The following is a 24,910-nucleotide window of genomic DNA, read 5'->3' on the forward strand; positions in this document are numbered from 1 at the left end:
AAAGTATATTGTGAGTTTCAGTGAGGGATTCCTTTTGTTTTCAATTTGGTTCTTTAAGCAGAAGAACCTGGAGTGTATAAATCTGTCCTTTCATTTTGGTTTTGTTTTTTTATTTTTTTTCCCTTGAATTTGTGTCTGTCTTTATCTTGAAAGATTTGTTATAAAAGGGCTCGAGAAAACCTTAGAAAACTTAACTTCCCCCTCACACTTCCAGAGAGTTTTCAGACTTCTGGGGGAAGGAGTAATGTGATTATCTCTGTAATGTTCACATTATCACAGAAGGGAATTCTGACAGTTTCTGAACACAGTTTTCTTGTCTTTCCAGCAATCTGCCACATCTAGGATTCTTAGATATTTTTTCTTCAGGGAATCGTATGTTTTGAGTCTTACCTACTATTTGGGGTCTTCTTTATTTTAGACAGTGATTTTTTTTTTTCTAAATTTCAGAATATTTATAACAAATGCTTGTGCGGTTACAGTGGCCTCTTCTGTTTTGTTGTGTTTTCATTTTATTGGGAGGTTGGGTATTTTTTGCTTGTTTTTTATTTTACAAAACCCCACAAACCACAAACTGTAAAACTTGTAATTCTTTTACCAGTATTTACTGAGTTTTATGTGGCTTTGCTGTAGAAAGCTATCCTAAGAGTGTGTGCAACTGGTATGTTCACTGGGATAATGTACAGTGACTTGTAACACTGTTAAATACATGTGTGGAGTAAAACAAGAGCCTTAAAGCACAACCCTGGAGATCATGCTTTGCATGAAGAATAAATGAAAGGCTCCTGTCTCAGCTGAGCCAGCAAAACTTTCTTCCAAGGATTTGTTCAGAACATTTTTAAACTGAATTTTCTTTATGTCAGACCCTTTCAAAGGGGAAACACTGACATTTGGATAAATTTATAACAGCTACAAGTTTCTTTTAAAGTCTTTGCAGCTTGGCTAAATAGAAGCACTCATTTAAAGAAACTGATGACATCTAGCATATATGATAGTTGGATATTTAATTTTTTTTTCATTCTTTGATGGTGTCATATAAATGTTTTAAGGCCTTATGTATGTCTTCTGTTTGATTTGGTTTGAGTTCTGTTTACTGTTCTATACAGAAACATAGTTCTTGGTCCAGGAAGATGAAGTCATAGGGTATTTCCACTTGGGGGGAGCTTGTCTTTGGTTAGAGAAGTGGTTTTAAATTCACAGGTTCTGCTGCTGCAGGGTTAGTTTGGATCAGTGCTGTGGTAGCCTGGTTGGCAACAGCAGCACTGGGTGTATTTCTTCTAATGCTGTCTTGATGTCATGAGGAAAATTCCCTGGCAGAGAAAGTATGAAGTACCTAGGTTAAAAATTAATGGGATTTGCGTGATTATATTGGCACACAGCATTTTTCAGGGAGTGATACAGCAATCCAAGGCTCTTCTACATCTACTCTTGTGGGAGGCACTGTGCCATCAGCCACTGTTCAAAACATTTTGGATGTGGAAACATGTTAAGAATTGTGCTTAAACAAGTTGGGTATTCTGAAATGTGTTTCAAAAACACAGAAGTGACAGTGTTCTCTGATGACAGAGAGGCAGTTTTTTTGCCATGTTTCCCTTGAAGCGCATACATTGTGTGTAAAAATCATGCTGGTGTAACGACTTTGAGGGAATACTTTTGGCACATTGTTGCAAACCTGGGGTATACAGAACTCTTGAAAGTATATGTAACCACTGACAGGGACACTTTGAAGTTGTTTTTAAAAGCTTGCGAGACAAATTCTGGTATGTTTCTTTTCTTTTTTTCTCCAATTATCAGTAAACTTCCTACTATCTTAGTTCCCATTCTATTGCTCAGCCATTACACAGATTACAGTAGCCATCTAGTTTCTAGTCCTCTTTATTAATATATGAGCATGGATATATTTAAATATGCACAACCATTACATGCTAATGCAATACATTTGTTTGATTACAAAAAAAAACAAAAAACAAAAAACAAAAAAAACAAACTTGAAAATGTAAATGTAACCACTCTGCTTTTTACTATGTAACTTGACTGTCTGCTGCATCAAATCTAGCTCCCTTATCCTTAGATTTTCATCTCTTTTAATTTGAATCTGTACTGCTTATTTTACCTATTGGAAAGTTGCCTCCTCTTTTTGTCATCTTCTCCCAGTCTGGGTTTTAAACATGTCTTCCCTCAGGTACTTCTCCTTAGGTCACTACATTCAACATTAAATATTTACTCCTTTAAATTCTTCCATATTAGCACTGAGTCCAGAATTTGTCTTGTTCAGAACAAAAGTTGTCTAGCATTCAATCACCTGCATTAAAGCAGTTAACTTTTTTTCCTTTCTGTACAGTTGTTGCAGGACCAAGTGCTATGACAGCAAAAACCTTTTAAAGCTGTAAATCATCCAGTAAATATATGGCACCATGCAGCTGGCATGAGTTGGACTGCCGAACTTCCAACAGTGTGACGTTGGCACTTCTCAAACTCTGGAATATATAGTGCCATTCTCAAGGGTGTGCAGTTAAAACTGAATCTCATGTAATAAACAGATTATCTCTTGATGTAGTTCAGAACAGATGAAGTACAGCCTCTATCTGAGCTACCCAGTCAGAGCGAGCAGTTATTTGAAAGGGCATATGGTTTCCTTCTGCAGCAAAAGTACACTTAAGAGGTAAAGTCCTATCAACTTGAAAATCCTAAAGATCTGCAAGCTCAGGGTAAGCAAAATCAGATGGCTTAGAGGCTTTCCCAGCTTCTTCTGAGGAGGTGTGCGGAGAGACACTCCATACATCATTTGATTTGAGAAGGAGGAGATAAAGATTAAATAAAATAAAGATTATGGCATTTCAAAACAATCTTGATCATCAGGTCAAGGATTTCTGCCCCTTCACTCTCTTGTGAGACCCCACATGAAGAGTTGCATCCAGCTCTAGGCCCTCCAATGTAAGAATGACCTGGACCTGCTGGACTGACTTGCAGTGGAGGGGTATGAAGATGGAAGCACTGGAGCACTTCTATGAAGCAGCTGGAGAGGGACTTTTTACAAGGGCACATGACAAGGGGTGATGGTTCTAAGATGAAAGAGGGCAGATTAGATATTAGGAGGAAATTCTTTACTATGAGGGTGATGAAGCAGCGGCACAGGTTGTGCAGAGAAGTTGTGGATGCTCCTTCCCTGGAAGTGTTCATAGCTGGGCTGGATGAGGCTTAGAGCAGCCTGGTCTAGTGGGAGGTGTTTCTGCCCATGGCTGGGGATTGGAACTAGATGATTATAAGGTCCCTTCCCACTCAGTCTGTTCTATGTTTCTGTGATTGTAAAAGCACACCGTTAAGTACCGTGTATTGTTTATGCATCCACACAATGTATCGTTCAAAAATATCTAGCTCCTCTTACATTTAAAGATAAGTGTATTTGTGTCTTCACTTTTTAACTGCTCTTTAATGTGATTGACTGAAAAAGATCAGTGAGAAGTAGATGTGACACATTTTTCACCCAAATCTACTGACTGTCAAGTACAATGTAATGAGCTCTCCCAGAAAGTTGTATGGACACGTTTCCTGGGTGTGTTGTCTTTGAGGCATCAATGTGGTCCCCCTGCCACTCTGTATGTATTTAGTACTTTTGCACCAGTGTGTTTGAGTGGTGTGTCAGCCTCAGTAGGGGAATGTGTAAGTAGGCTGGTGTGATAACTTGCAAGTAGAGGTGAAAATGTATGGTTTGTTAAATTAATTAACTGGTTCCCTGGCTTGTTAGAGCTTGGGCACCTTATCTGCCTTTCTTATATTCTGTTAGGGTAAATGTGTTAGTTTCCTTCTTTGTTTTAAGCTTATGTTTAAAAATGAGCTCTGGTAAGGTAGAAGTTCTAGAATTAAATACTGAAATTAAAAACCCCTATAAACTGAGACTGTTTTCTGTATTATCCTCATGTTTGAGTTAATTCTCCATTTGGTATGGGTGCTTGTAACAGTAGGTCTGCTCTGTATGGACAATTTAATCTGAACTCGGTGAAATGCAAAGAGAGGGAGAGAAAAATTAAAACCAGAAATGGCAGGGGTTTAGATGCAAATAAACTCCTCAGCTGCTGCTTCAAACATAACCGTCACTAATTAGTACCAGCACAGCCAAACTGACTGAGCAGCTATTTGAAAGAAAGGAGGGGAGTGGCACCTGTTAGTGGATAGAAGGGGCTTCATCTAATTTTCAAGTGTTTATATTCAGCTGTTAAGAGCAGCCAGACATGAGACTTTTGCATTCTCATACTTCTCTTGTCCTTATTTTAGCAGTCTGTTCTCTGTCTCAGAAGTAGCTCCTTTTCATATTTAGGGATTTCAAGACTGTTCGAGCTTTTAGAAGTGTAGTTGCTTGTTCAATTTCAGTCACTCAAATATTTGGAATTGATTTCCAGAGAAATATGTTCTCTGTATGAGTTCTGTGCTTCCCTCCCCCACCCGCCCCCCACCTCCCCAGCTCACTTTGTGTCCAGACTAAGTTTGATTTGCAAGCTCAGAAAACATAATGTTTAAAAAAGTAATACAGATCAATTCTCATCATCAGAACATTTTGGTTCTTATTATTCTGATCTTATTTCTTTAGCTTGATGTTGGTTTTGGTGACTGGTGCATTTGATCAAGACTTGGCTCACATTCTTTATTGTAAAAGTACCAACAGCTTTTACACATAGTTATACAAGCTTTCTTAAATATTATGATTTTGAGCTTTCTGTAAGTCACATATTTCTGTCAAATGGATTTCTTGTCAAAACTCTTTTTCATCTATCAATTATTGCATCATATGAAACTTTGAAACATTCAGCTCTGAGCATTATTCCTCTGTGCATTCAGCATGCATGCTGGGTATGTTAACATGTGCAGCAGAGTTGGAGGTCAAGTTACATTTTTTGTTATTTTGATCATTGCAAAATGGATTGGGTTGAAGTTGAGATACAATAATGACACTAGTTAACTGCGAGGTTTTTATTGGTTGTACAGAAATTTGATACAGGGTTGCTAAATCCTTCTGTAGATCTACTGTGAATTAATGGCTCCAAACGTGAGGCTCCCAGAGATCCGGCTGGCACCAACTCGCTTTTAATTACATCCCACACATTGGTTTAATTATTCTTGTAGCAGGTAAAATGAGTGTAACAAGCTTTCAGATTAGAAGAAGAAAAGAATATTGATCCTCTTTTCAGATGGAGGGGGGAAGGAAATATTAATTTTATTTTTTCCAAGGGAAAAAGGAAGGAAGGTGTGTAGATAATAGAAGAAACAAAGGCAATGAAAGGATACAAAGAGACAAAATAAGTAGATTGTATGGAAAGGAGTAAAGAAAGAAAAATTATATTGGGAAAAAATAACTGGAAAGTGTATTCTATTTTATAAGCAGAAAAGATTAAGATACAAAACTTGAAAGGCACAGGCACATTAAAACATCAAATGCTGTGCAAAGGACAAAAATTAAAATTAATGAAAGGGGAGGACATAATTTTAAATTGAAGGGAGAGATAAGTGTATATGATATTTTAAAATAATTTCTCCCTAATAATCAACAGCATATATTTGAGTTTATACTTAAGAATTACTTAGATTTTTAATAGATACAAAATTAGTGTTACCAAAAATCACATCACGGTGATCAGCAGTGTTACTAAAAACACAGGTAAGACTTATCAAAGTTTTATTTATGTAAGCTTTCATTTTTCTTTAATTTAATTAAAAAAACAAAAAACAAAACAACAACAACAAGCCACAAACAACAACAAAACCACAAGCCAAAGATTGAACACCATGAACACCATGAATTCTTTAATCGCATCTTAAATTTAGGAGACTGATAAACAGATTAATTATATCAACTTGAAAATTAATTGTTTGAAGTTATGTTGTTGCCCTTAGGCATTTCTCTGTCCAGGAATCTGGGAAGGAAATCAGAGTCTTTGGTAATGCTTGTAGATACCAGTGGCTGGTCAGCTTCTGCTCTATTGCCATGTCACCTGCACAGCATGCTCCTGGAACCCTTTTCATGTCATTCAATTCTAATTTACTGTCAGCTATCAGAGCTTTACCATGCACATTCTGAAATTGGCACTGGAGGCTTGACATAAAACCACAAAGGCAACTAAATAACAACTAAAAGCTGAAATTTAATTCTAAATCCTCTTGGTTATGGGGGTGCTGTGAAACACCTGGAAGCACCCAGTGTTTGATGCCCCAGCTGGACCCACACACAGAAGAACATGCTGAGAGTGGAATTTGTGCCCAAGCCCTACTGTTAAAGCCACATAGCTCTTTGTGGTTGGATTTCTCCTGTATGGCATTGTTCGAGGCAGAAATAAGCCCAAGTCAATCCCAGAGTTATTTTAAACTATGCTTACAAGAATCTTGTGGTAGTACTAATAGATTCTTCTCACCCACTGTGCCTCAAAAATTTAAATTTTTGTATCCAGCTTGCCTTGAGCTTGCATTGTTGGAAACTGCTGAGGTGTTAGATTACAGATACCTTAATATCTGAGGTTCAGCCTTAAATACATAATTATTTCCTACAGTATACCTGTCTTTACTTGAAACTAATTTTGTAGAATAAAAGAGTAAAACTCTGCTTTTTGTCCAATACATGCATTTTTATGAGCAAAATGAGCTTTCACAGTGCTTTTTAAAATGTCAGGAATGTCAAATTTTTTTTATCTGCAGGACTCATTGGATGACTCAGGAAAAACTACTTAGAAATTAGTCAGGATTTAATTGAAGAGGGAAGGATACTGAATTGTGAAGAGAGAGCTTGCTCCCCTCTGCACTCGTTAGATTGGTACTTCAAAAGAAGATCAATCTTAATTTTAAGTGATTGAATCAGCCTTTTCTTCAAAACATAATTTTTGTTTAATCTTTGGTTCAGCACTGGGAATAATGATTAGAATAGTTATTCAAACATTTCTCTCTTGTAATAACAAATGGGAGTTGTTCTTATAAGTTTAATTTTTATTTTTTTTTCAAAAAACAGGAGCTTCCTACTTCTTCCCATATATTTCTATCCCTTACCAGCTGTCTTTGGTGGGTCTGGCATCCCTACTTATTGACTTGGAGAGATCCATACTGGTGAAGAAAATAATAGTGAATGAGAGGAAGGGATACAACTTTTAAATGAGGTGGTAGCTACTCTAGCTGAGCTCATGCTCATGTCCTGAAGGGTGTTCTTTGCTGATGACAAATTAATTTAATAGTGATAGGATGTCAGGAATTTTGCTAAAGCTTAGAAAAAAAACATAGGAGATGGCACAGCTGATTTATTTCATCCTGTTTCATCCTCATTTGTGCTAGCTTTGAAGCTGACATTCATAAGAAGTTAGCCAACGCTGTTTTGCACATCAGGGATGCTAGTTTCACAAAAAGAAAGGGGTTTGATGAGTCCATAATCACATGTTATTGTAATTCTGATGGGAATAGGTTCCTTTTCAAATACAAGGCACCCTTCAGAGTTAATATGTGAACATGTGAACACAGAATCACAGACATGCAGAGCTTGAAGGAATCTATCAGGATCATCAAGTCCAACTCTTGGCCCTCCAGAGGACCCCCTCAAGAGTAAAGCCATGTGCCTGAGCACATTGTCCAAATGTTCCTTGAACTCTGTCAGGCTGGTGTTGTGACCACTTCCCTGGGGAGCCTGTTCCAGGGCCCAACCACCCCCTGGGTGAAGAACCTTCTCCTAATGTCCAACCTGAACCTCCCCTGACACAACTTCAGGCCATTCCCTCAGGTCCTGTCACTGCTCACACAGAGCAGAGATCACTGCCTGCCCCTCCTCTTCCCCTCACAAGGAAGCTGCAGACTGCAATGAGCTCTCTCCTCAGTCTGCTCCTCTCCAGGCTGAGCACACCAAGTGACCTCAGCCACTCCAACATACAATTTTTCCACAAGGCCCTTCTCCATCTTTGTTGCCCTCCTTTGGACGCTCTCTTAACAGTTTAATACCTTTCTTATATGATGGTTTCAGTTAAAATTGTGGACTGCTGAAATTCAGTGTTCTGTTATCAGTAACAAATTTAGCTTTAGACAGAATTCAGATAAATACTGCAAGACTTAAGAAACTTTAAAATCCAGTTGGTTTGAACATGTAGAATTAGCTTTTTACTTCTTGTCTAAACTTTTTTATTTTTGTATTTATGTAGAAAGATTGCTTTTTCATTACATAATTTTGGTTGAAGGACAACTGTGAAACCATTTTGCACTTTTTTTTTAAATTTGCCATTGGGGAAAAATTGTTTTCGTTACTCTGAGAAGGATGTGATTTTAATAAGAATGCAGCATGTTAATACCCAGCAACCATGAAATATTCATTTGAGATTTGCAGCATTTGTTGCGTCTTGTTAACTAAGCAATTACGGAGTCACTTGTCCCCTAAAGTTTTAAAAATAATAAATACATTTGTTGCTACATTTGATTTGTTTTTAAGCTGTATTTTCCAGAACATGCAGGAAAATTAAGATGGACTATAGCAGGTGCTTGTAGCCTGTCATTCTGTGAAATACTTTAACAAGTCCTTAATGCTAACACAGAGCTGCAAGGCATGAGATTAAATGGCAAGTTGAAGCCTTCTATTTCAAAATACAATAATCTATTATATAATATGTGATGGTAATTTTTACATGATTAATGTTCAAATACAGACAATGTGTGTTCTGAATCTTAGAGTTTCTTGTTTTCCTGTTGTCACTTACCATCTCTGAAATCCTAAAGTGCAAATATCTCTATTTCACTGGGTCAGTGTCCTCTTTTGCTGCCAGTAAGTGCTGGTGCTACTCATCAGAGTATTGTCAACTCATATGGTTTTGATCCTGAGTCTCTCAATATAAGTGAGGAGAGAGTGAAAAGTTGGAGATTTTTTGTTTGCTTGACTAGTTGAATCTTTGGGTTTGGTGGTATTGATCTCTGACTCTTTTGGTGGTGTTTTCATTGCTTTTCCCATTTTTTGACTTCTCTGAAAGACAGGCCCATATTTAAATTAGAACATCATTATTCTCCTATCTTAAGAGTTGCTTCACAGTTCAAAAATTAACTTCAGGAATGGCTCATTTGCATGGATACCCAGCACATTTCAGTCTTTGCTGAGTCAGCCACTAACCTGGCAAAATACTTTTTACTGTTTGGTGGTTTTAGGTTTCTGTTGAGTTAGCAAGCTGAATTTGGCTCAGCAAGAGCCCAAATAGCAGAGCTGACAAACAAGGAGGTGCAGGACAACATGGCTAAGAGCAGGAGAATGGGAAGCAGGATCAGCCTTTGGTGACATCCGGCCATTAATTTGGCTTGCTTCTGTTGTTAAAGCATGCTCTCAGTGAAGCCAAAAAATACTTTGACTATCATATAAGCATGTCATTCTTTAAGACTATGCTATAAAAGCTTTAATAGCTGGTACCTTTTTGTTGTTACTACCCACAAAATACTGAGGTTGGTCAAGATTTGGTATAGGGTTTTTTCTAATTACATCTTTGGTCTACAAATGCGGTGGGCTTTTTTTCTTTTTCAGAAGGAAGATTTCATTCATGCAGACGTGGATGAAAGACTGTCTCTTCGAAAGCACCGCTTCATGCATTTTGCATCGTTGGAATATGAAGGAGAACATTACATGACACCAAGAGATTTCTTGTTCTCAGTAATGTTTGATCAAGTTGAACGTGAGTTGTTTTCTTGTCATTGTGCTTGTGAAGGAAAAGAATCTTGCTGGTCCCTTTAGAAATGTCATTTGCAAATCACTGGGTTAAGATCCTTTATGTTACATAAATCAGCAGAAGCCAATTTTTAAATGTTGCCCATATGGATTCTCACAGACACTGCTACCCTTACACAAGTGAAATGAGGCTGATGATTTAAAATCTGGTGACTTGCTGATGACATCTCTGCATAATTTACATGACTGATCAGTATGTAGTTCCTCAATTGCTAACATGCCGGAGAAAATAGAATGAGTGTATTATAATCGTGTTCATACCATTCCTGGTCTTGTTATCTTCTATCCACTTCACCAAAAAGTAATTCTGTGACCTTTTTTCTTAGAGGAGGCAGTGATCGCAGTGAGTTGAATGAGAATAATAGAGCTCAGAGTTCAGTTCTACGTTTTCGGTTTTAAATCTCCTTTGATTTTTATATAACTTAGTTAAGAACAAATCAAAATCACAAGTACTTTTAAAAAGTATGTTCTGAGGAGAAGATAGGAACAGCACACAAATAAGAAGTGCATAGGTTGTTGTCTTTTTCTGCAGGTTTTCTGGCTTCATTATTTCTGTCCCATTCCTTGAGCTTCTTTCATCTTTGTATCTTCTTCTGTTATTTCCATTATACAGTTATATTTTTAACGATAAATTCTTTTTTCCTCAAAAAAGTTGGGTTTTACAGTTTTTCCAAGATTTTTTTTTTTTTTTTTTTTTTGCTTTTGAAAGGTTAAGTTTTCCAGTTTCCAGAGAGAATTGTCATTTAGAGGACAAATACTCTGCTAGGTCATCTGCTAAGGGAAAGAGGGAGAAATCCCAGCTTTAGGAGTTGTTTGCTGCAATCTGCACATGCTGAGCAGCAGAGCATGTTGTCTGGCAAAAGCTGTTCAAAGCCTAGGATGCTCTGCCCGCCTACCAGCGAATGCTGTAGTGACTTGGGAGTATTGAACTGGAAATCCAGAAGGGAATTCAAGGCCCTGTGGAAGGGTTTGAGAGACAGGGAGGAAGGAGACCAGAATGTGCTTTGATTGAAGCCTGTTGAAAACCTAGGACAGAAAGCAGTTTAAAAGAGCTGCAAGTGATCAAAGAATAGGGCAATTACTATTGGATAGAATTAGGGATAATAAAAGTATCTGTCAAAAAAGTATCTGTCAAAAATCTATAGGTGATAAGCATACATGAATTCACTGCTGACACACAGCTTCTAATATTACACAAAGCTGAATGTAAATCCTTAGAAGAACTTTATGAGCTTGAGAGTCATGGAGATTTTTAAAATACTGTTTTTTAATGTATGGGTGTTAGACTTCGTTCCCCCTCAAAACTTGAGTCATTAAGTTAAAAACCTGAAAGGGAACTTACTTTGAGTTTTCCAGGCTGAAAGACAGTGAGTACAGAAACTTTTAGTTTTGAAGGTGTCGTTTTCAGACAGTTGTGTCTGAAGACAAGGTTAGAGAGATAAGTGTTTGTTCTAGCCGTTCATCCATATTAATTGGTTACTCCAAGTATAATAGTATACATGCAGATTTTTAATGAAGTGGTGTGTGGTGATATTTATTTGTAATGCAGCCAAGTTAATTTCAGTTGCTTTGCTAATATGAGTAGGAAATAGCATTAAACAGAAGCTAATAAATAATGACAAGAAAAAAGCCTTTGCTCTAATGCATATTTAGCATTCAAATTGAGGTCAGGCTTGCAGCAGTATTATCAAAGATGCTTGATAGAAAAATGTTGACACTTAAATGTAATGTTCCTAAATATTTTTTAACTATCATTGGTATGGATTTTTTGGTCAGTAGCATAAACACAGTGGTAAGCAATTCTCTTTATTTCCCTTGCTTGGAATTTTACATTTTTATGTGACTGCAAACAGACACAGAATTTGATAGCAGAGAAATATAGCACTTGAAGTATTTTAAAGGCAGTGGTTTTACTCATTGTGTTTCAAAGAATTTCATATGAGGAAAATAAACAGACCTATTTCAAGTGTCTCTCGTGATATATTCAGAGTAGGTCAATATAGTGAACTTAATAGCAAAGCAGCAATTATTTTGGAAGCTTTCTGCTTATATAATAGAATAATTCTCTTTCACCGTGAACAGTGCCTTTAGAAAGGAGAAAGGTATGACACCACTTACCGTAGAAAGCCCTTCTCTTACTGCATACTTAGATGCAATTTTAACATGTGATCCTGCATACACATGGTGAGTCTTACAATGCTGAACTTCAAGGTATAATAATTTGGTTATTCTCTACCTATTTTTGATTAATTGCTAATAAGTAAAAAAACCCAAATCTCTCAGCAAAATCTCAAGCACCCTAGTGGTAACCATTAATCTTCATAAATATTTGCTTGAAGTTTTCCAGTTGGAAGCTGTTTATAGTTTATAGTAATATGGGAGACTTAGGACTGTTCTAAAGTTTTGTTTCTGCTGTACTTTTTACAGAAACATATGACCAGCCTCATAAGCAGTTTAGTTGTGTACGTCAAGAAATACTGCTGGGGTTGATCTGTCCCTGTTCAGAGATAAATACTCCCACAAGGGAAAAAGGCAAGCAAAAAGAGGGATGAGAAACAGTTACAAATTGAGAACAGGAGACGTTGGCCAGTCAGCCTTTGGGTTTTTTGCTCATGAGTGGTTGTCACTGGATAATTACTTTGAAATCTCCTGTTAGTTTTTAAACGTAGTCAATTTAGTAGAAAGTAAATGTGGTGTTGTGTAAACCATATGAATTGTTGGTACTAGCGTTGAAAAATACCAAAATATTTTAGCTATGTGCTGATTGCCAAGTGAATTCCTGTACATGGTTGGGTGGAATTTATTACTGAAGCAAAAATCTTAGGTGTGGCCTTTTACACAGTTGCAAAAGATGCAATAAATTATGATTTATTATGGAATGCTTTACCAGATAAGAAAACAGATGAACTGTACTACAAATATATCAACTGTCATCCAGCCTAAGTGATCTTGAACCCTTCCTGGTAGACCTTAGTTCACTACCTCTGGTCATTTGTTTCCTGGTGCATGGGTTTCTCTATTATTCATTTTCTTTAAAATAGGCAAAAGTTGTGACATATTGTCATTCCTGTTAATTAAATTGCACCTTCAAAGTTATTTACTGTCAGGTGATAATGAAGAAAAATATTTACAGTACTGCCACGTAAGGAGAATGAGCTGATAACGAATGCAGAATTTCCTGACAGACTTTTTGTTCTGCATATTGACAAAGCAAAGAGTTCTGTAAAGGAGTAAAGACACCATCCAAAAAAATTTGCTTGCTTTTAGAGGCAGTGCTACTAACACCAGGTTACTCTGTAAATATGTACCTTGTTCTATTGCTGTTAGTTATTTTATAAAAGGAAGCAGCCACCTCTTTATAAACAGTAACAAACAGTAAATGAGATGTAGTAGTGTGGCACAGCATTTGTGCCAGTGCAAAAATAATATGACAGCATTTTTTTCTACCAGTTAGTTCAGTGCATACTAAATGCACCATTGGGGGCTTTGGATTCATGGCTATATGCCATGTAATCTTGTGTTAAAGCTATGTTACCACAGGGATGTGTGGCAAACCATTGCAAAACTAGCCAAGTTCTTCTGGGTAATCTGTGGGATGTTTATGTAAATCATCGTATCTGATGCAATGATAGTTTAGTGAAAAGGTGTTCCCTATTTCTGTTCTTACTGTGATGTAAAACTACTTCACAATGTCTGGTAATATCTAATACAAATAATATAAACTTGCTGTGTTGCATCAGAAATTCAAGCATTTTTAAGATCATTGTTGTGGGAAGGATAAAATTCTGCTGATTGGCACTGAATTTTCATTGCAGTGCAGGAGCATTTTCGAGAGACCCTTCATGTAAAATTTGTGTCTTAAATAGTTGTGTATAGTTAGGCTCATATTCCAGATTAGACAACTAATACTGTGTTAGAGCTCCATGGAAATACCATCGCTGATGTGCTGTTGCAGAACATACAAGAAAATCTGTATTAGTTTTTGAAAAGGACTGCAAGAGTCCTCCAGGACAATTAAGATGTTGCAGTGCATTGAATCTGAACTGTGCTTATGTTCATTTTTTTCTGGAAAAGATTATTCTGTTCCTCTTCCAAGTAGAAGACAAACCTTCAGGTTACCTTGTCTGATAACAATTGACACTTGCTAAATAAAGATCTTGATCCTTCTGTATCTGCTCAGTCCAAACTAATGTGTTGTAGCATCTTCACTCATTCAGCTGTGATAAAAGAGATTTTCCTATGTTCTACAGTACTAAGGTACCAGAGGCAGTATTTCCATGGCAGAGTCCTATCTGTCAGTGAGGATTAGTGTGTAGTAAGTTCCCTTGGAGAGGTTGTTCAAGTTGGTTAAGCTTTCTGTGGGAACACAGAGCAAAGTTGTTTTGTGTTTGCAGGCTTGATATGATGTGTGGCTTCCTGTCACAGCATCAGCATGGTCATGGCTGTGAGGGAATCTGAGGAGAGGACACAGTGAAAGGTTGTGGTGGCTAAAAAATTTGAGTTCTCCATTGTCCTTAGTTGAGGTCAGTGCTGATGCAGTCAGTGGTGTTAGAGGGACCAGGCAGTAGATGAGCACTTTGCAATGAGCTGAGTCAATCTTTTTATTTTTGGGTCTTGAGTTTTTTGCTTTTGGTGGGAGTTCAGATGCCTGTACTTCAGTGTCTTCATTTTGACCTGAATTTCATACACAATAGCTAATCAGACTGATGTGAGTCATGCATCAGTGTCAGATCTAAAATCTAGGATTCAGAGTCAAAGAATAAGATTGAAGCTTATCTAAATGGAGAAGCTTTATATGGGAAGTAGAGATTGAAGTGTTATATGGGGAGCCATTGAAACAGTTGGGAACTGAATTCAATTCTCTACAATTTCTAATGTGTTAACAAAGAAATTGTTTTTTCTCTATCTCTACATTTAGTGGTTTTTTAGTACAGATATGCCATTGCTCAAATCCCCCAATCACCGTAGAGAACTCTGCAAGCTGAATATGCATGACAAAGATGACCCCATACCCAGTAGCAGATGGAAGCTAAAGTGAAGATAAATCCAAAGAAATAACATGATGGTTTTAGGTCATTAATCTCTTCTGAATTTTAGAAAATGAAACAAAATCAGCTATTTCTAGCCCAAGCTTCTTAGTCATCATTGTTTACTCATTTCTTAAAGGGGGGTTGTGAGTAAAGGAAAATACTATTCCTGTTAAGGAACTGAACAAAAAAAACCAAAGATAAACATTGATTGCTGAAAATGTCTTCCATACTGTGGATTTTTTATCCTCAGCTATCTTTCATCACCCAAAAAGCATTAGGAAATCCTACCACAACCCTGTCAAAGTCTTCAAAGTAACTTACTTTCACTTTCTCTTAAGTGTCCAAGCAGAACATTAAAATAAGTGTTGTGCATAAAATACTATATTGGTTTAGATCTAATGTTGTGCCTCAGCCAATTGTTGGTAATTTATTAAACTAAATAAGAGAGTTTTTTGTTTTTTCTTTTGTCCTCATCAAGTAGATGTTAACTCTGATAACTAACGTACATAGGCTGTATGTTTATATAATTTGATGGTAAATAGTTCTTTGTTTAGAAATATGGCAGAAATTCCTGTGATGTTGATAATGTGTATTTATGTCCATTATGTCTATATGTTTTGTTATGGACTCAAAATAAGCACTAATCCACTTTCATAATGGTTGCATTACAAGATACTACACAACAGAATCAAAGATGGGATTCTTGAGGAAAAATGCAGTGTTCCTTCCTACAGCATTCAAATCTGCTCTGCTGGTCAGACTTCTTTTTTGATGTATTAACCGCTAACCTCTGCACCAACTTATTTGTTTGCTCCTATATTTCAGAAAAGTGTATTTGATTGAGAGTCCAAAAAAGAGCTGAAGGAGAGCAGCACTAAAAGCAGAAGTTTTCGATGAGTGCTGGCTTCCAGCACTGTAGCCCTGTGGCTGCAGCAGAAAGGAGTGTACACAGTCAGATGGGAGTGCAGGAGGAAAGGAAGCCATGGAGCAAAATCACTTAAAAAGGAGCATGTTTTAGCACATCATTGCACAGGGAAAATGTGTCTTTTTTTTTTTCCTCCAGTTCTATTTATCTGTCTTCAACCATGTTGAAGGTACCTGAGATACATTCCTTGTACCGTTACATAGGAAAATATATTTTTGATCCTTAAATTAATACTGAAATTGTATTAATTACATTTGTATGTTTGCAGGTATGTCTGTGTGAGACAGCAGTAAGGTTATATTGAGCTCATGTTGTGATTGATTCCTATTTTTCCCTTTGTGGTGTTGAAGACTGGCTGAAGAGAGATGCAGATTGAGAGTTCTTACCTCAATTGACTGCAATGCTTACTGATTAGGTAAAAACTTGGGCAAGATGATTTGAAAACTCATTAATAGCTATTTAGCTTTCAGAAAAACAGTTCAATGAGAAGATAAATTACAGCTTCTCAATGAATGAAAGCAATTTATAGAAACGCAGTACAAAACTCAGCACAAAAATAGTACCGAAAATAAAAGCAATTGGGCTTCACAGAGTTGTAAGCAAGAGGCAAGTGGTCTCAATGCACATCTTGAAGGATTTGGTTATTTAAAGTGTGAAAGTTATTAGCTATTTAATGGCATCTGAATGGGAAACAGATTCTCTGAAACAAATGAAAATATATTGTGTGCGTACAGAATACTTGTAGTGCGAGTAATGGAAAGATCTGGTTATTAATAACAGGAGTCTGCTTGTTGTATAAACATCATCTGCCTTAGAATTTCAGGAGTCTTGCAACAGTTTCTGCTTTAGTCAAGTATTCCAGTTTTGTGACATGCTAATGTGATATTTGAAATACCTAACAGAGAAGTCATTTTTTTAATACATATGGGCACATTTCAAGAGCTCATACAATCATTCTTGGTCTCTGAATATTTTTCCTATCTTTAAAGATTTTTTTTTTATTTTTTTAGAACACCACACACTGTTTCAACTACTTTTATAACATACTGTCAACATACCACAGAAAATATCTTTGGGATTTGTTCTCCCACAGGTTCCGAATAGTTTTTGACAGATTACTTCGGTATTTTTTTAAATAATTCAGTGGAAATTAATTAGTTCTGAAAAATCCTGCTTAACTGACAATTAAGTCTTAACAGATGTAGCATGAAAACAGATTCAATTAATTTTTTCACTCTTAAGTGTATTTTAATTTCTTGCAACGTATGTCCTCAATGCAGACAGGTATTGGTTTATACCTAAGAAGTACAGTCTGGTTTTAAAATTCCTTGGCTTGCATTCAGTTATTTAGGAACTGATGAGGATCTACAGACCACTGATGGATGATAGCAGGTGCCAGGAGTGCAGGTCAGACTCCTGCCAAAATCTAGCATGCATTCTAGCCTCATATTTTCAGTTGTTTGCAACTCTTTTGGTAGTGATGGTTCCGTGCTTTTCCTTAGGCCAATGCTGAATTTTTATTCTATGAGTCATATGATTTATTCGTTTTTGAGTAACCTTGATACAGACTACTATTTTCCCCCTGCTTGTTCTCCTAAGAAATGTTACATTATGAGTTTTTTAAGAATGCCTAGGGTAGAACCATAGGGTATCATCCACTTTGCTTCTAGGCAGTAGCAGCAGGCAAGGTGTGCAACCTGCTTTGATAGGTGAGAGAAGCTGTCCTTACTTGCCAAACAGCTGGTGTCTCCAGAGGCACCATTGAGAAGTTCCATTGCTCCCTGTTTGGAAAACACTGGCACTGAATCCCTAAATGAAAAACTGGCCAGGTTATGCTCTGTTTTTCACTCCCCAGCCTTGCACCTGCAGTGGGTTATAGCACCAATTGTGCTCAGTAGCCTTCCTCATCTGTTTGAAACAAAAGCAAATACTGAGTTCAAAGACGTTTTTCCATGTGTAAAACACACAGGTTCTTGTTAGAGCCAGCTGCTTGTATGGCAGTGCCTCCCTTGGGTTACCAACTTTGTTACTGCAGAGGAGAATGCAGACAAGACAATTCTTAGTAATCAAATCAAACAGTCATCCACTGTTGTCCAGTCCCTCAGAGAGCTAAGGTCCTCACACCATCATCCATACTGCTGGCAAGCACCTGGTCATTCTGCTGGCTGCATCTTTTTTTAAATATGTTTCCTCTCAGACCTGGACAAGTCTGAAAGTGAAAGGATTTTACAGACACAGCTAACAAAAAAACTACATTTTCTAACAAATCCTCTCTGGGTTGCTCCCAGACAAAAAGTAGTTCAGCATTGCTAGTAGGTCCAAATCCATCCTACCTGGCCATTCTTGTTTTTTCTAGATGCTTTTTTTCAGCTGATTAGTATGCATAAAATGCCAGTGTCCAGCGACTTTGTTTACCAAGAGCTGCAATCATACTTGGCTTAATAAAAATTTTTAAATGGGCTCCTTGCATGGAATTTAAATAGAAGACATGGCCAAGACAGCTACCTTTTGATGTTTTTCAGTTTATTCCAGTTGTCTTTCAGGTCTATTGTTTGAAGTCTTCAGAATGATGCAGCTCGTTTTCCCAGGCGCCAGCCTTCTTTTCAAGTCTTGAATGCACGCCCTTTGTGCCAATACTTCTGGAACTACTGAGACAGTGAAATTTTGCTGCTGCATTGGTATTGGCAAACTCATAATAAGTCACATATCCCACTAGGGAAACTGCCAGTTGCAGTACACAGAGCATTTTTCTCCTTTTCTGTTCCTCTCCAAATGTTGGGGATTTTTTTTCATTTTTGTTTCTTCTGGGGAAGGGGTGTACATGTGTTTGTGTGTCACTCACACCCTGACAATAGCATTTATTTCTTTTCTGTGGATTTATTGGTGACATAGAATGTGGGAGCTTCCTTCTGTTTCACTGTCAGTTTCCTGGGAGAAACTATAAAATCTAATGCTCAAAAATTTCATCTGCTTCTCTGGCTTTCTTTGAATTTGCTAAGGAGAAAAATTTTTTGTCAGCTGTATAGTGGTAAAGGCAGTCTCTACTGCTGCAAAAGTGAGAGGGTCTTTTAAACCAGTATGGTAATTTTAAAAGTACACTGAGCTACATAAATTACTCTACACTTTCACTAGAAGAGAGCTCTCCATTGTTTGCTTTTCATTTGTACCAACTGTGAGAACTATAAAAAGCCCATTTAAAATTTGATTCATTTGTCATTTCAATCTCTCTCCTCTGCAGCTAAAATAAATGCTCATTTCAAGAGGACAGTTGCTATTCTTTATGTCCATTATTTCTCTAAAGAGGAGAAAGGATTTCTGCTTAGTCAAACCAATGTAAGAACACCCATATCTATTGCCACTGTTAACCTAAGTTAACATGTAATATCTTGTAATTTATTTTTACGGATTTGTATCCTCTATTAGTGGAATACTACATGGCTTAGTATTTGTCTTTAACATTTCATAGCTAAGCGTTTCAAAATTTATCATATATATTCTATAAGTCAGCTCCTATTTCAGCAGTTCAAAATAAAACAAACTTGAAATATAGGCCTCATACATTTTTACATACTCAATTTAACATCATTTTTAACCACTGGTTATATTGGAAAACAGTGACACAATCTCTCTGTTGCTTAAAAACTCTGCTGATATTCCTACCCTAAAAGTAGTCACTGTCTCTATAAACCCTCTTGCTCTTATGCTCACATTTCCCATTTCCTAAAATAGTGAATTCTCTTCTTTTGAACCTTAGCTCTGTGATGCATTATAGATAATTAAGCTACCACTCAGCACTGGTCTTGTTAGGTTTGCAAGCCTGAGTTTATTTTTATCTACCCTGTCTGGATGAGGCCATCCATTCCACAGCTTCACGTAGGTATCTTTATTCCATACTTTTAAATTGGACTTTTCTGAGTCTGATTTGTCTATGTAAAGCCGACATTGTTTCCTGGCTCACAGCACAATGCACTGGCAATCACTGTGGTCTAAGGGATGGAACAAGGATGGAAGTCAGGAACTTCTTAAATGAAGACTGCCAAGCTGAGGATACTGGGGTAGAGCAAATTATTTTCTGCTTCCTTAGGTGAGGAAATTTTTGACATAGTCTTTGTATAGTGATTAAAACAGAAAAAGAGAGATCTGGCAAAGAACAGCCTCTTAGGGAGTCATGTACGGTCAATGCCTCCAGGTAAGGTACACTTTTGCTTAGGGAAAGGAAAAAATTGTTCATTTTTTCAGTCCACAATTGCTCTTGGAGGAGAAATTAGTATTGTCAGAGAAGCTGAGAATGGCAGGAAAGAGACAACACAAGGATAACTGAAAGTGGTGGACACAGAAGCCCAGTATACTGAGGGCTGCTGCAAGTTAAATGAGACATTAGTGGGAATTTTGATGTAAAGTGTATTCCTGCATTTAGATTTGCCTTCTTAATTATATGTACTGAATGAATATTTTTATTCTATTTCTGTCTTGGCCTATTACAATGTTTCCTCTGGTGTTTAATATGGTCACAATTCTTAAAAAAATCTGACTGTAAAATTAAAGGCAGGGTAAAGCCAAATGTGTTTCAGAGGTTTGCTTCATCAGATTATTTGAATTCAGGGGGAGAAAAGTTTTTTCTGAGGAAATAAGAAAATTCTAGAAAATAGCAACTTATTTTTTGAAAGAAAATCGTGATCTTCTTTGTCTAGATTTCTTTTTCTTTCTGACAGATTTTTTCTTTATTTTGTGAGGAGTTTGATGTCAAAGGGTCAAGTGGTGGCTTATCTTTTCTTCTCTTATTCTGTCTGCAAAGTTCATTCTTTAGTGTACTGGAAGTACTCTTGTTGGTGCACAAGACTTTTTGTTTCTACTGCTATAGAAGGCTGATGAACATCATGACAGTAATTTTTAAGCATACTATTAGCAGTATTAATTTTTTTCTAAATTGCAAATTTACCAAGCTGTTTTGATCAGTGTAATAAGATACGATTAACACCTATTTTTAAGCTCGTCTATGATTTCTCTTATCTTCAGTTCTTTCCAGTCTTAGGGGAGTTCTCAGACTTTCCATGATCCTGCTCCTTTTTCCATTACCATCTTGTCTACTGAATAAAGGCAATGTTTCAAATTTGTTTTATGTAACTGTCTTCACTCTGCTGTTCTGAGAAACTTATAAAACCTAACAGAATCTCTTCACTGAGCTTTTTGCATGCCAAAAATAGGTTAATCCTTTCAAACCTAAAAAACAGAAGCATCCTGTTATCATTTACATACCCTTGGAGCCCCTGCTGTAGGAAAGCTTTCCAAACATCTGTTAATTGCTATGTGGCAGATGTTAATGGTGTATAAACAAGTTATACTCAGCAGGGGCTGTTACTGGTTTGCTTGGAGATTTTCTGTGTGCTAATAACAGAATGAGCTAATCTTAGAAGTGGAAAGAAACTCCAGGCTCATTTAAAGATAAAGGTGAGAATGATGTGGACCATCAACTGAAGAAAAGCAAGTCAGCCACTGAAAGGAACTCCAATTAAACAAGAGAAGGAAGAAGGAGAGAAAAAGTAGAGATTGCAATAATGCTTGAACCTGGAGGCCTATGGAAATAGTGAAGTAGGTCTGTGCAGGATCGGTAAATACTCAAAGCAGTAGACAGTGTCTTCTATATGAAAATCCTAAACATGGCTAATAGAATGTCCTTATCTTTCCAAAATGGCACGTGGAAAAAATAGTGTCATCTGCACTAAAATGGTTGCAATCAGAGCCTTAGAAAGCCCTACGGTACCCTAAAGGAAAAAGTTCCTTCTGGAAATTCTGCAATGACAGTATAATCTTAATTCAGTTCTGAATAGCAATTCCCTTTATCACTGTCATCCTTGCCATCCCCAGGAATCTAAAACATCCAAAGTACTACCATGCTGACCTATACCAAAAGACTCTTCCCTTAAAATAGCAGTTTTATTATTTTCTTTTTTTTTTCCCTTTCCTTCCTTAAACTGATTCACTAATATTAATGGATATAGTTGCAATTAGCTTCTGTTGAAAAAGAAAGTGATGCATTAGGTTTTCCTAGAGTAGGAATAATTCAATTCATCCTTCTAATAATCCTGATAACAAAATGGACGTGTTTCTTTGGTGTTTATGAACCCTTGTCTTTCAATGTCAGCATTGAATGATGATGTCAGCAGAATTCAGGAAGGTGAAGAACACAAAGATAATATTATCAATTGCAAAAATACAAGGTTTTTGGTGTAAAACTGTTGACTAGTAGCAAGTGGACCCAAAACAACCTTTTGTGCTTTCTTTTGCTTATATTTGCCATATCTTTTAGAAATTCCTCTTATTGACATTCAACACAGATGGTAAATAATTTACTAAAGTGTTTCCAAATTTTCAGTTAAGAGAATTATTTCATCCTGTTTTTGTCCTCTAATACAAATGTATTTGATGTTTCTTCAAGAAGAATCTGCTGCAGAGGTGAATAGGAGGTGTAACTAGCCCAGTCCCCCCATGCAGTAATTTGACACCCTCTAGTGGGTGTTTGCTTAATCCTTTCATTCCTAAACAGAATCTATATAATTATTATTTACAATTATAAATTGCAAAGTAATTTTGCAAAGTAATTGTTCTCTAAACTCAAAAGCAACACCCTCGGACATCTAGTCACTGTGAATTCCATGTTCATGAATGGGGCTTTTGTTCTGGAAGAAAAGCATAATAAGGGTTTGAATTTTAGGTGTTTATTGTGCTCTGGACAGTAAGACTAAATGTCCCAGGACTTGAGCTTAAACACACATTTCACATTAATGAAATTACCAATATAGAATTGTTTCCTTTCAGTAAAATGCCCCAATTCACTGTTAAATCCAGTGCTTACTACTCTTATGCCTCAACAAATGAGGGAAAAATGCTATATTGTAAGTTGCCAGTGAGAATTGAAGCCAGGCTACAACCTTCACTGCATGAGAATGTTGTTGCCCTTAGTATAAGCAAGGGGGCAAAAACCAAAAACTGCCTATGAAACCTACCAATTATTGCATGTTTTTGGTGTTAGTGTATGTTACAAAAACACATAAATTCTTTTCTTTTTCAAAGGATTGGTCAGGTGACTGTATTAAATTAGAGAGATGTCTTGTACCCTTCTAGAAACAAATGTCTGCAAGAATATGCTAGACCAAATTGAACATGGTCTTGGGCAACAGATCCTGACTGACCTTTATTTGAGCTTTTTCCATTTGTCATCATGAGAAGATAAGGACATTGTAGTTACTGCAATAACCTTCAGAACTCCCTTCCAGCTTCAGCTATTCTGTGAATGAGGTAATTTCCCTTAACCATGGGGAAACCCCACTTCATGGGTTTTCCCACAAGCTTCTCAGAAAGTCCTGTGACCATTTTTCACAATCACCAAAAAGATGCTGTTTTTAACGTATTCCCTAGAATGTTACCATTGGGAAGGAAATAAGAACAATAAGATGTTCGAACATATGTCTTTGCTCTGTGGGGGATGTAAGGCAGCCCTGAATGCCTCAATTTCTACACATTTGATGGAAGGACAAGGTACTAGGAGAATGAAACACAATTACCACCATCATTAGAATAGTGCATCAATAAAAACCAGACATCCTGCTGTTGAGATTTCCAGTTTTTGCAATAGCAGTATAGAAAAATATCAGCCACCTCTTTCTCTCTGGTTTTGTTTTTTTTTTTCTTCTAAAGATATGACTAGGGAGAGCTATAGTGTGATGAATGACAGTTTCCCAAACTGATATTTCTAGTAAAATTCCATTATACTTTTCTAATCAGCTGTCACATCTTTTAATATTTTTGGCAATATTTCTAGGACCTTTTACTGCATGTTGCCATAGTGGAAGTAAATCTTATTTTAAAAATACAAAACATAACAAAAGAGAAAGCATTAATGATGGTGTAAATAATTTTGATATGTGAAGGGTGAAACAGGAAAACCAGTAAAAAAAAGTGAGCTTCTATATATACTGGATCTAAGTAGATATTTATATTTACAGTACTCTTGAGAACCCATGTAATTTATGTGAAATGTCAATGCTCCTGGTTGCTTACCCACTGCAGTAATTTAAATTGCCTAGATGCACTGATATGTCAGCTGTTTACTGCTTGGACACAAGCACGATAAATATCCTATATCTGAAGAGAATTACCAGTGCATTTTTCATACTGATAGCATTAATAAATACAATTTTTTTCATTTAATATTTCCAGTTTTAATTTTAAAATTTTTAATTACTTCATTAAGAAATCCCTAGATTTTTTTTTCTTTCTGTTCCACTAGGAATAAGCAATATCAGCAGTATCCTGAAGTTTGTGCTTGGATGAATAAGTTTAAGAACAAACTATTTCATAAACAAAGGAGTTGAATTCATTTCAGCAATTTTTGACCTGGCCAGTGGATGAGGGAAAGGTTATGGATGTTTTCTACCTAGACTTTGAAAAAGACTTTACAGTGTTTCCCTCCACATTCTCCTGGAGAAGCTGGCTGCTCATGGCTTGGGTGGGTACACTGTTCACTGGGTAAAAAACTGTCTGGATGGCCAAGCCCAGGGAGTGGTAGGGAATGGAGTTATATCTAGCTGGGGGCTGGTCACAAAGTGGTGTTCCCAAGGGCTCAGTATTTGGGCCAGCCCTGTTTAATATCCTTGTTGATGATCTGGATGAGGGGATCAAGTTGACTCTCGGTCAGTTTGCAGATGACACCAAGCTGGGTGGAAGTGCTGATCTGCTGGAGGGCAGGAAGGGCCTGCAGAGGGACCTGGACAGGGTGGATCAAAGGGCCAGGGCCAATTGCAGATGTTCAGCAAGGCCAAGTGCCAGGTCCTGCCCTTGGGTCACAACAACCCCAGGCAGCGCTGCAGGCTGGGGGCAGTGGCTGGGAAGCTGCCTGGTGGAAAAGGACCTGGGGGTGCTGGACAACAGCAGCTGAACATGAGCCAGGGTGTGCCCAGGTGGCCAAGAAGGCCGATGGCATCCTGGCCTGGGTCAGCTCTGGTGTGGCCAGCAGGAGCAGGGCAGTGACCGTCCCCCTGTGCTCAGCACTGGTGAGGCCACACCTCCAACCCTGTGTTCAGTTCTGGGCCCCTCACTGCAAGAAAGACATTGAGGGGCTGGAGCGTGTCCAGAGAGGGGCAACGGAGCTGGGGAAGGGTCTGGAGCACAATTCCTGTGAGGAGCAGCTGAGGGAGCTGGGGGTTCAGCCTGGAGAAAAGGATGCTTGGTGGGATCTCAATACTCTCT

At 37.4% G+C, this 24,910-nt stretch overlaps 1 protein-coding gene across 2 annotated transcripts in view; it reads left to right on the plus strand.

Annotated features, from left to right (window-relative positions):
• The window catches only part of MICU2 (mitochondrial calcium uptake 2), a 134,423-nt gene that overhangs the window by 58,859 nt on the left and 50,654 nt on the right, over positions 1–24,910 (plus strand). For both annotated transcript variants that reach the window (XR_012056634.1, XM_030275367.4), the window contains exon 2: positions 9,509–9,656. Coding sequence is in view for 1 of the 2 variants with exons in the window: in XM_030275367.4 (XP_030131227.3) it covers positions 9,509–9,656 (148 nt within the window). In the remaining variant the exon portion in view is untranslated. The remainder of the gene's footprint in view (positions 1–9,508; positions 9,657–24,910) is intronic.

The sequence above is a fragment of the Taeniopygia guttata genome, chromosome 1 (assembly GCF_048771995.1).
Source record: "Taeniopygia guttata chromosome 1, bTaeGut7.mat, whole genome shotgun sequence".
Lineage (NCBI taxonomy): Eukaryota > Metazoa > Chordata > Aves > Passeriformes > Estrildidae > Taeniopygia > Taeniopygia guttata.